Source organism: Anolis sagrei, chromosome 9 (genome assembly GCF_037176765.1).
Source record: "Anolis sagrei isolate rAnoSag1 chromosome 9, rAnoSag1.mat, whole genome shotgun sequence".
Taxonomy (NCBI): Eukaryota; Metazoa; Chordata; class Lepidosauria; order Squamata; family Dactyloidae; genus Anolis; species Anolis sagrei.
The window spans coordinates 1,494,036-1,506,849 of record NC_090029.1 but is presented as its reverse complement, the minus strand read 5'-3'; the positions used below and the strand labels follow the sequence as shown (position 1 = coordinate 1,506,849).

Genomic DNA, 12,814 nt, shown 5'->3' with positions numbered 1-12,814 from the left:
TCCAGACCATTACAGCGGCCAAGCACCGGTTCAAAGTCTGAACAGCCTCCTTAGTAGCAGGTGAAAAGGAGTGACAGAGTTGGACATCATCCGCATACAGATGACATCGTACCCTGAAACTCTGGATGATCTCTCCCAGCGGCTTCATGTAGATGTTAAACAACATGGGAGACAGTATTGAACTCTGAGGAACCCCACAAGACAATGGTTGTGGGGTAGAACAGGTGTCTCCCAATAACACCTTCTTAGATAAACCCTATAGGAAGGACCGGAGCCACTGCAGAACAGTCCCTCCAAGGCCCATTCCCATGAGGCGTTCCAGAAGGATACCACTCCATCTTGCTGAGATTGAAGATGACCTTCTTTTTGTGAGAAGACCGAGGCAAAGAAGGTATTAAGTAGTTCTGCCTTTTCCCTATCATCCCCTAACAGCATTGCCCCATCTTCTCCTCGAAGAGGCCCTATCGCCTCCTTGTTTTTCCTTTTTCTACTGACATAAGAAAAGAATCCCTTTTTATTGTTTTTAATGTCCCTGGCAAGCCTTGAGCTCGTTTTGTGCTTTAGCCTTGCGGACCTTTTCCCTACGGGTGTTGGCTATTTGTTTGAATTCTTCTTTGGTTATTTCTCCCTTTTTCCACTTCTTGTACATGTCTCTTTAGAGTCTTAGCACAGTTAGAAGTTCTTTGGACATCCATTCTGGCTTCTTTGCACTTGTCCTATTTTTTCTCTTTGTTGGCACAGTTTGCAATTGCGCCTTGAGTATTTCACTCATGAGAAATTCCCATCCATCCATGTAGATGTTAAACAACATGGGAGAAAGTATTGAACCCTGAGGAACCCCACAAAACAATGGTTGTGGGGCAGAACAGGTGTCTCCCAATAACACCTTCTGAGATCGACCCTCTAGGAAGGAGTGGAGCCACTGCAGAACAGTCCCTCCAAGGCCCATTCCCTCGAGGAGGCGTCCCAGAAGGATACCGTGGTCGACGGTATCGAAGGCCGCTGAGAGGTCCAGCAGAACTAACAGGGACACCCTCCCCCTGTCCAGCTCCCGGCAAAGATCATCCACTAAGGCGACCCAGACTGTTTCAGTTCCATGTCCTGGTCTAAAGCCAGACTGCGCTGGATCCAGATAAGTTCTGCTAGTTCCTTCAATACTCTTGGGTGTCGTTGATCTGGCCCTGAAAGGGGACTTGAACTCATTGAGAGCAGCCAGGTATTCCTGGAAGACTTGTTTCCCAATTTGGGGTTGGATGTCCTCTAATCCCTCACCCACTCCATCTTGCTGAGGTTGAAGGTGACTTTCTTTTTGTGAGAAGACCGAGGCAAAGAAGGCATTAAGTAGTTCTGCCTTTTCCCTGTTTTCCCCTGTCAGCATTGCCCCATCTTCTCCTCAAAGAGGAGAATCCCTTTTTATTGTTTTTAATGTCCTTGGCAAGCCTGAGCTCGTTTTGTGCTTTAGCCTTGTGGACCTTTTCCCTACAGGTGTTGGCTATTTGTTTGAATTCTTCTTTGGTTATTTTTCCCTTTTCCCATTTCTTGTGCATGTCTCTTTTGAGTCTTAGCACAGTTAGAAGTTCTTTGGACATCCATTCTGGCTTCTTTGCACTTGTCCTATTTTTTCTCTTTGTTGGCACAGTTTGCAATTGTGCCTTGAGTATTTCACTCTTGAGAAATTCCCATCCATCCATGTAGATGTTAAACAACATGGGAGACAGTATTGAATCCTGAGGAACCCCACAAGACAATGGTTGTGGGGCAGAACAGGTGTCTCCCAATAACACCTTCTGAGAGCAACCCTCTAGTTCCTTCAATACTCTTGGGTGTCGTTGATCTGGCCCTGAAAGGGGACTTGAACTCATTTAGAGCGGCCAGGTATTCCTGGATGACTCGTGTGAGATGGTGAAACGGTAATGCTACTGCCTCCCTCCTCCCTCTGTTCTGCCCGCGGGTTACTTACTGGCAAGGGTGAGCAGGGCCTTGCGGCTGAGGATGGCGCCATGCTGGTTGAGGGCCAGGCACTGGTAGGCGCCCTCGTGGGCCTCGGTCACCAGGAGCGAGCCATTGGGCAGCGGCCGTAGCCTCTCGCTGGGCAGCACCTTGGCCCCATTGCGCAGCCAGGAGACCGAGATGGGGGGCTCCCCCCTGGCCTGGCACTCCAGCAGCGCTCCCTCCCGCCGGGACAGCACCGTCGTGTCCTGAGGCTCCCGGGAGAAGAAGAGGTCGCTGAAGCAGGACGATCCTGGGAATAAAGAAGGGAAGAAGCAAGCAAGAGTCCGTCAGAGGGAAGAACTGGGCACGTTCCTTCCCACTTCTCCCTCTACAGGTGGGGCGCACTTTAGAAACCAGAATGCACCTTATAAACATACAATTATAAATTAATAGAGTTGGACAAGACTGCAGGGGCCATCTAGTCCAACCCCCGTTTTCCATGCAGGAAAATCACCATCAAAGTATCTCAATCAATGGTGTCTAACTATGGAAGGAATGAGAATCAGAATCAGAATCATTAATTAGGACGACCACCTCACCCGCCTCATAGGAAACCTGCTACAAAACAGGAGCTTTTTTGTTGAGTTCGAGGATCAGAGAAGCGGATTGCGGAAACAGAAGAACGGCCAGCCTCAGGGGAGCGTGCTTGCTCCATCCATGTTCCACATCTACACCAATGACCAGCCACTGCCAGAAGGGACAGAGAGCTTCATCTATGCTGATGATCGTGCCATCACCGCTCAAGCAGAGAGTTTGAGATGGTTGAACAGAAGCTCTCCAAAGCTCTAGGTGCTCTTACTGCCTCTTACAGGGAAAACCAGCTGATCCCTAATCCATCTAAAACACAGACATGTGCCTTTCATCTCAAGAACAGACAAGCATCCCGAGCTCTGAGGATTATTACCTGGGAAGGAAGGAATCCCACGGGAGCATTGCAGCGCACTCAAATCCTTGGGAGGAGTCACTCTGGACCGTGCTCTGACCTACAAGAAGCACTGCCTGAACATCAAGCAAAAAGTGGGCGCTAGAAACAATATCATATGAAAGCTGACTGGCACATCCTGGGGATCACAACCAGACACAGTGAAGACATCTGCCCTTGTGCTGTGCTACTCTGCTGCTGAGTATGTATGCCCAGTGTGGAACACATCTCACCACGCTCAAACAGTGGATGTGGCTCTTAATCAGACATGCCGCATTATCACGGGGTGTCTGCGCCCTACACCACTGGAGAAATTCACTGCTTAGCCGGTATTGCACCACCTGACATCCGCTGGGAAGGAGCAGACCAATAGTGAAAGGACCAAGGCAGAGACATCTCCAGCCCATCCCTTGTTTGGGTATCAGCCAGCATGCCAATGACTTAAATCAAGAAATAGTTTTCTAAGATCTACAGAGACACCAGCAAGCAAGAGTCCAAAAGTGGCAGGGGTAGCAGCCAATAGTGAAAGGACCAAGGCAGAGACATCTCCAGCTCATCCCCTGTTTGAGTATCAGCCAGCACGTCAACGACTTAAATCTAGAAATAGTTTTCTTAGATCTACAGAGACACTCGCTTGAACACCTCAGCAAGCGAGAGTCCAAAAGTGGCAGGGGATAGCAGCCAATAGTGAAAGGACCAAGGCAGAGACATCTCCAGCTCATCCCCTGTTTGGGTATCAGCCAGCACGTCAACGACTTAAATCTAGAAATAGTTTTCTAAGATCTACAGAGACACTCGCTGGAACACCTCAGCAAGCGAGAGTCCAAAAGTGGCAGGCTCAAACCCAAAACTGATACGAAATGAGAGACTCCCCCCTGGGCACACAGAAGACTGGGCGACTTGGAAGGTGCCGAACAGACTGCGCTCTGGCCCCACGATATGCAGAGCCAACCTCAAGAAATGGGGCCACACAGTGGAATTTTTGACATGTGAGTGTGGAGAAGGGCAAACCACTGACCACCTGCTGCAATGCACCCTGAGCCCTGCCACATGATGCACAATGGAGAGGACCTCCTTGCGGCAACACCAGAGATGCACTCCAAGGGGACAGAGACTGGTCAAAGGACATTCAATCAACTACCAAACTCACACATTTCTATCAGGTATCATCGAGTCCCTGGTGGTGCAGCAGATTAAACCGCTGAGCTGATGAACTTGTTGACTAAAATGTCTGAGGTTTGAATCGGGGAGCGGGGTGAGCTCCCGCTGTTAGGCCCATGCGAGTAGGTCAATAGGTACCGCTCTGGCGGGAAGGTAACGGCGCTCCATGCAGTCTTGCCAGTGGCCACATGATCTTGGAGTGTCTACGGACAACGCCGGCTCTTTGGCTTAGAAATGGAGATGAGCACCAGAGTCCCAGAGTCAGATATGACTTTATGTCAGGAAAAACCTTTAACTTACCAGGCATAAGCAAACTTCAACCCTTTGGGTGTTTTGGACTTCAACTCCCACAATTCCTAAGAGCCAGTTGTTGGAGTCCAAAACACCGGGAGGGCCGAAGTTTGCCCATGTCTGATAACTAACTTATCCATGGGATGGATGGGCCTTCTGTCGGGAGGGATTAGTGATGGCATCCTTTCTGTATATATGTATGTTTGCATATGTGTGTGTGGTGGTGTGTGTTCATATGTGCATGTATATATGTGTGTGTATATTTATGTATATGTGTATATACGTATGTTAGCATATATATGTGTGTGTGTGTGGATGTATATATGTGTGCATATGTGTTATGTATATATGTGTGTATATGTGTATATTTGTATGTTAGCATATATATGTGTGTGTGTGTGGATGTATATATGTGTGCATATGTGTATGTATATATATGTGTGTATATATTTATGTATATGTGTCTATATGTATGTTAGCATATGTGTATGTGTGTGTGTGGATGTATATATGTGTGCATATGTGTATGTATATATGTGTGTGTATATTTATGTATATGTGTATATACGTATGTTAGGATATATATGTGTGTGTGTGTGGATATATATATGTGTGCATATGTGTACGTATATATTTATGTATGTGTGTATATATGTATGTTAACATATATATGTGTGTGTGTGTGTTGGATGTATATATGTGTGCATATGTGTATGTATATATGTGTGCGTATTATTTATGTATATGTGTATATATGTATGTTAGCATATATATGTGTGTGTATGTATATATGTGTGCATATGTGTGTATATATTTATGTATATGTGTATATATGTATGTTAGCAATATATGTGTGTGTATGTATATATGCTGTGTATATATATTTGTGTTTATATGTGTATTATGTATATTGTGTATATGTGTGTGCTTGTCTGTATGCATATTTGTGTATATATATGAGTGTATGTATGTGAGCATGCTTATATTTGTGTGTGTTAATTTGTATATGTATATAGTTTGTGTGTGCTTGTGTATGTATATGTGCATGTGTATATGTATATGAGTGTATGCATATATGTATATATGGTTATTGGTTTTTTTTAAGTCCGTTCTGCTGTTTGTTGTTTTGTGTGTGTGGTGTTTTTTAGGGGTGGTGAACACTTGTTAAACTGTTAGGTGTGTTGTGTCCAAATTTGGTGTCAATTCATCTAATGGTTTTTGAGTTATGCTAATCCCACAAACTAACATTACATTTTTATTTTTATTTTTATACATATATATATATATATACATATACATATACATACACACACACACACAACACACACACACACATATATATGAGAGAGAGAGATGGATATGCCATTGGCTTGGAGGGGACCCCCAAAGGCCATCTAGTCCAACCCCATACAATATAAATATAGATAGATAGATAGATAGATAGATATAGTAGGGATGCTTTTCCTTCCAACTAACTTTGGTCTCAGTGCTTTCACCTTTACTTTATGTATGTGAGTATATATATATATGCATACATAGACATATACACAAACACTTTCACGTATAAGATTGTGACCCCAAACAAGTGGAAGACCCCCTTCTCCCCCCCCCTTCTTCTTCTCCTTCTTTTTTCTCCATTGATGGGTGCAATTAATGGATGGAGGAGAGGGAGGGAGGAAGAAAGGAAGGAAAGGAGCAAATGGTGGGGAGATCAAAGGGGGGGCCGGGTGATTGATGGGCTGTTCAGAGGGTAGCCTTCCCCCAAAGAGATGGGGGTCCCCTCCATCTTGGCTTCGGGGAAAGGGAAAGGGTTGACCCCCTCCCCACAGCACGCATTCTCCCCAGGACACGGACCACAGACATGACATCCCAAAGGAACCTAATTCCTTCCCTATTACTTGGCTGAAAAGTTTGCTCCACTTTCAACCAAATGCAGAATTTTCGCACTCTAGAAAAGGGCTGCAGACAGATATTATTATTATTATTATTATTATTATTATTATTATTATTATTATTTTCTTATATTAATATTATTATTATATTGACTTCTATTGCTCTTTGCAAAGTTCAGTCCACTTTCAACCAAATGCAGAATTTTTGTGCTCCAGAATAGGGCTGCAGACAGATATTATATTATTATTATTATTATTAAATTATATTATTATTATTATTATTATTATTATATTGACTTCTATTGCTCTTTGCAAAGTTCGTTCCACTTTCAACCAAATGCAGAATTTTCACACTCTAGAAAAAGGCTGCACAGATATATTATTATTATTATTGGATTATATTATTATTATTATTATTATTATTATTATTATATTATATTATTAAATTATATTATTATTATTATTATTATTATTATTATTATTATATTGACTTCTATTGCGCCTTGCAAAGTTCACTGCACTTCAAACAAATGCAGCATTTTTGCACTCTTGAAAAAGGGCTGCAGACAGCTATTATATTATTATTATAATTATTATATTACTATTATTAAATTATATTATTATTATTATTATTATTATATTGACTTCTATTGCTCTTTGCAAAGTTCGCTCTAGTTTCAACCAAATGCAGAATTTTCGCACTCCCTGGCAAAAACATAGAATGGGGCTACAGACTTGGCTGAAAAGTTCCCCCCATTTTCAAGCAAATGCAGAATTTTCGCACTTCCCAGCAAAAGCGTAAAATAGGACTGCAGACTTTGCTGAAACGTTCGCTCCACTTTCAACCAAATGCAGAATTTTCACACTCCCCAGAAAAAGTGAAAAATAGGGGTTCAGACTTGGCCAAAAAGTTCCCCCCACTTTCAACGAAATGCAGAATTTTCGTACTCTAGAATACGGCTGCAAACTTGGACGAAATGTTTGCTCCACTTCCAACCAAATGCAGAATTCTCACATTCCCTGGAAAGGAGTAAAATAGGGCTGCAGACTTGGCTGAAAAGTTCACCCCACTTCCAACCAAATGCAGAATTTTCGCACTCCCCGGCAAAAGCTTGGAATGGGGCTAAACAATCCATGTGACCTTTATTGAGGGGGGTCAGCACGAGGGTCCTTCCCAGGAGGGTCTCTCCGTCCCTCCCTCGGTCCCTTTCTTCTTACCTGGCAGAAGGAAGGCCAAGAGGCAGAGGGAGAAGCCGAGGGTCCTTCCGGGGAGCTCCATTTACCCGGGGGGCTTCAGGGGCATCTCCTGGCCCCCTCCTCGGTCCACAGAAGGGCTTCTTCTCCCCTTCTTCCTTCCTTCTTCTTTCCTTTCTTTCCTTCCCTTCTTCCCTTCTTCAGGGCTGCGTCCCCCTCGCCGTCCGGCTCCCAAAGACCCTCCTCTCTCTCTCTGGCTCAAGGAGGGGGCGTGGCCAGGGGCCCCCAGGCCAGGCCAGGGCAAAGGGGGCGGGGCCACCGCTGGACATGGAAGAGGCCCCGCCCACCTCTTCAGCCCATGCCGGGGCCACTTCGGCCATCTCTCCAGGTGGGTTGGACTTCAACTCCCACAATTCCTAGCAGCCAGAAATAATAATAATAATGTATTGTCGAAAGCTTTCATAAATCCAATAATTCTAATCATTACAACAGTATTATTATTACTATCATGAGAGCAAATGCAAAGAGGACTTGCGGAAGAAGAATACTAATAGTAATTAGAATTCGAGTAATTCTAATAATGTATTGTCGAAGGCTTTCATGGCCGGAATCACTGGGTTGTTGTAGGTTTTTCCGAGTTATATGGCAATGTTCTAGAGGCATTCTCTCCTGACATTTCGCCTGCATCTATGGCAAGCATCGTCAGAGGTAGTGAACAAAGAAAGTGGGTTTATATATCTGTGGAATGACCAGGGTGGGACAAAGGACTCTTGTCTGCTGGAGCTAGGTGGGAATGTTTCAGCTGACCACCTGGATTAGCATATAATGGCCTGGCAGTGCCTGGAGCAATCTTTTGTTTTACCATTCCGTGGGAGGCTTCTCTCATGTCCCCACACGAGAAGCTGGAGCTGACAGATGGGAGCTCAACCCGCTCCCTGGATTTGAACCGCCAACCGTTACCCAGGGGACATTGGCCAGATGTTTTACCATCCCATGGGAACCTTCTCTCATGCCCCCACACGAGAAGCTGGAGCTGGCAGATGGGAGCTCACCCTGCTCCAGGGGATGTTACCCAGGGGACGTTGGCCAGATGTGTTACCGTCCCGTGGGAGCTTCTCTCATGTCCCCGCACTAGAAGCTGGAGCTGACAGGTGGGAGCTCACCCTGCTCCCCGGATTCGAACCGCCAACCGTTACCCAGGGGACGTTGGCCAGATGTTTTACTGTCCCGTGGGAGGCTTCTCTTATGTCCTCGCACGAGAAGCTGGAGCTGACAGATGGGAGCTCACCCCGCTCCGCAGATTCAAACTGCCAACCTATTGGTCAGCGTAAGGGTTTAACTAGTTGTGTCACCTGCTATTTACTGAAAATGCCTATGAGTGGAACCAACCTTTTGCAAAGCTAGGCTGTCCCTGCACGGAGCCCAAGGGGGCTGGACTAGGTGGCCTCAGGGGACCCTTTCAGCCCTTGAGGAGCTTCACTGCCTTTCTTTTTAACCTGTCAGGGTGTTCTTCCTTCTCTTCCTTCTTAGTAATAGTCATGGGAAAGCACACCTTAGTAAGAGTCCACCTCTTGCCACTCTCCGTTCAGGCTCTTCTGGGCATCACTGGCCAAGGCTTGGGCTGGACTGCACTGCCCCCCAGTGGCCACCCATAGGAAGTGTGGCTGGACATTGCTTTGCAGACCCAGCCCACGCTTCCACGTTCTTGAACCCGCTGCAATTTGTCTATATATGTTGTATGTCTAAATGGCATTGAATGTTTCCCTGCATATGTGCATTGCCATCCGTCCTGAGTCCCTTTGCAGGGTGAGAAGGGTGGAATATAAAAACCGTAAACAAATAAATACATTGCAGCACAGGCAGAGGCAATTTACCTTCATGAGGATATACTTGATTCCGGCCTCAGGGAGAGCTGCCGCTTCACCGTCCATTTCACCGTCCAGCCACGGCCAGAAGGGACAGAGAGTTTCATCTATGCTGATGATCGTGCCATCACCGCTCAAGCAGGGAGCTTTGAGATGGTGGAACAGAAGCTCTCCGAAGCTCTAGGTGCTCTTACTGCCTATTACAGGGAAAATCAGCTGATCCCTAATAATATATCATATATATAATACCACAAAGGACGACCACCTCACCCGCCTCGTAGGAAACCTGCTACAAAACAGGAGCTTTTTTGTTGAGTTCCAGGGCCAGAGAAGCAGATGGCGGACACAGAAGAACGGCCAGCCTCAGGGGAGCGTGCTTGCCCCATCCATGTTCAACATCTACACAAATGACCAGCCACGGCCAGAAGGGACAGAGAGATTCATCTATGCTGATGATCATGCCATCACCACTCAAGCAGGGAGATTTGAGGTGGTAGAACAGAAGCTCTCCGAAGCTCTAGGTGCCCTTACTGCCTATTACAGGGAAAACCAGCTGATCCCTAATTCATCTAAAACACAGACATGTGCTTTTCATCTCAAGAACAGACAAGCATCCCGAGCTCTGAGGATTATGACCTGGGAAGGAAGGAATCCCACTGGAGCATTGCAGCACACCCAAATATCTGGGAGTCACTCTGGACTGTGCTCTGACCTACAAGAAGCACTGCCTGAACATCAAGCAAAAAGTGGGCACTAGAAACAATATCATATGAAAGCTGACTGGCACAACCTGGGGATCACAACCAGACACAGTGGAGACATCTGCCCTTGCGCTTTGCTACTCTGCTGCTGAGTACGCATGCCCAGTGTGGAACACATCTCATCACACTAAAACAGTGGATGTGGCTCTTAATGAGACATGCCGCATTATCACGGGGTGTCTGTGCCCTACACCACTGGAGAAATGACACTGTTTAGCCGGTATTGCACCACCTGACATCTGCCGGGGAGTAGCAGCCAATAGTGAAAGGACCAAGGCAGAGACATCTCCAGCTCATCCCCTGTTTGGGTCTCAGCCAGCACGTCAACGACTTAAATCTAGAAATAGTTTTCTAAGACCTACAGAGACACTCGCTGGAATGCCCCAGCAAGCGAGAGTCCAAAAGTGGCAGGGGGTAGCAGCCAATAGTGAAAGGACCAAGGCAGAGACACCTCCAGCTCACCTCCGTGTTTGGATATCAACCAGCATGTCAACGACTTAAATCAAGAAATAGTTTTCTAAGACCTACAGAGACACTCGCTGGAACGCCCCAGCAAGCGAGAGTCCAAAAGTGGCAGGGGGTAGCAGCCAATAGTGAAAAGACCAAGGCAGAGACATCTCCAGCTCATCCCGTTTGGGTATCAACCAGCATGTCAACGACTTAAATCAAGAAATAGTTTTCTAAGATCTACAGAGACACTCGCTGGAACTCCCCAACAAGCAAGAGTCCAAAAGTGGCAGGCTCAAACCCAGAATACCAAATAAGAGGCTCCTCCCTGGGCACACAGAAGATGGGGCGACTTGGAAGGCGCTAAACAGACTGCGCTCGGGCAAAACGAGCTGCAGAGCCAACCTCAAGAAATGGGGCCACAAAGTGGAGTCCACGACATGCAAGTGCGGAGAAGAGCCAACCCCTGACCACCTGCTGCAATGCACCCTGAGCCCTGCCACATGATACACAAGGGAGGACCTTCTTGTGGCAACACCAGAGGCACTCCAAGGGGACAGATACTGCTCAAAGGACATTTTATCCACTACCAAGCTTGCAAACTTTGTGGGTTTTTTTAATCAACGACTTAAATTTAGAAATAGCTTTCTTAGATCTACAGAGACACTCGCTGGAACACCTCAGCAAGCCAGAGTCCAAAAGTGGCAGGGGTTAGCAGCCAATAGTGAAAGGACCAAGGCAGAGACATCTCCAGCTCATCCCCTGTTTGGGTATCAGCCAGCACGTCAACGACTTAAATCTAGAAATAGTTTTCTTAGATCTACAGAGACACTCGCCTGAACACCTCAGCAAGCGAGAGTCCAAAAGTGGCAGGGGTTAGCAGCCAAGAGTGAAAGGACCAAGGCAGAGACATCTCCAGCTCATCCCCTGTTTGGGTATCAGCCAGCACGTCAATGACTTAAATCAAGAAATAGTTTTCTTAGATCTACAGAGACACTCGCTTGAACACCTCAGCAAGCGAGAGTCCAAAAGTGGCAGGCTCAAACCCGGAACCTCAACCAATGGCTGATGGAGGACCTTCTTGCGGCAACACCAGAGCCACTCCAAGGGGCCAGATACTGGTCAAAGGACATTTAGTCAACTAGCAAGCTTGCAAATTATGTGTTTTGTCTGTTTGTTGTTGTTAAAAATGTAATACAAGAATACTTGTGCCTAACGGGTGACTTAAAGAGAAAGAGCCAAGAGCAAAGCTATTAGAATAAACTTTATTTACCTTTTCAAGATTCTTCATTGGTGAGGCTGAAGGACTCAGTTACATTCAAATCCATCTCGGCAGACCATAACATGCGTGTGTGCGCGCCTCGTCCTTCTCTGCCTGAAGGCAAGCGTCAACCCTGATACAGAAGTCTTTAAAACCAGACGTCGGCCCTGATCGGTTGTATCAAAATATCACGAACGGTTGTACAAAAAAAAACCCCGAAGCTTCATGTGTGCTATTTCTCCCTAAAAATTGCACGCCGTTTACTCTGACTTTGGTGAAACTGCATCCTATTTGGCTTCTAGGCTAAACACGGAGGAAATATATATCTCTCTATATATATCTCTATCTATATAAAAAAAGGCAGCCAGGTTCGAGGGAAAGGGAGGAGAGGAACCTGTAAACACAATTCAGGGCCCCGTTTGGCCCCAGGGAGGGAATTGGCCCATAAAACCTTGTAAACGTGTCTGTATTCTCCGTGGCGCAAGAATAACCGTAAGCGAGGACCCGGAGACACCCGTAACACTGCAGCGCCCGAGGAAACCAGGCCAAAAAATATAGGTTGCTTACCTGTAACTCTAGTTTCCTGAGTGATCACCTGTGAATTCGCACATACGGTAGTTTCTGCGCCTGCGCAGACAGCTTCGGAACCTTCTAGATAGATTTGAAAAACTTTGGTGGTTAGCCCCGCCCATTCTCCCCTTGCGAGTATAAGCAACCGCCTCAGTTCTTTTGATCCGCCGCTCTGTCAGCAGCTAAGGACCTTCGTCGTGTGACTCGCTTATTGGACTGCCAATAATGCCTGACTGGACTTCAGACATTATTGGCAGTCCATTAAGCGAGTCACACGATGAAGGTCCTTAGCTGCTGACAGAGCGGCGGATCAAAAGAACTGAGGTGGTTGCTTATACTCGCAAGGGGAGAATGGGCGGGGCTAACCACCAAAGTTTTTCAAATCTATCTAGAAGGTTCCAAAGCAGGTGGGCAAAAGAACTGAGGCGGTGGCGCGCCCACCTGCTACTTATACTCGC

General features: G+C 46.3%; 1 protein-coding gene across 1 annotated transcript in view; it reads right to left on the bottom strand.

Moving 5' to 3' along the window:
• The window catches only part of PRTG (protogenin), a 75,743-nt gene extending 68,037 nt beyond the window's left edge, over positions 1-7,706 (bottom strand). Inside the window, exons 1-2 of the mRNA XM_060755821.2 lie at positions 7,477-7,706; positions 1,961-2,242 (exon numbers count right to left, since the gene is read on the bottom strand). Of these exons, the coding sequence (XP_060611804.2) occupies positions 1,961-2,242; positions 7,477-7,537 (343 nt within the window). The 5' untranslated portion in view covers positions 7,538-7,706. The remainder of the gene's footprint in view (positions 1-1,960; positions 2,243-7,476) is intronic.
• Between the last annotated feature and the right edge of the window lie 5,108 nt (positions 7,707-12,814).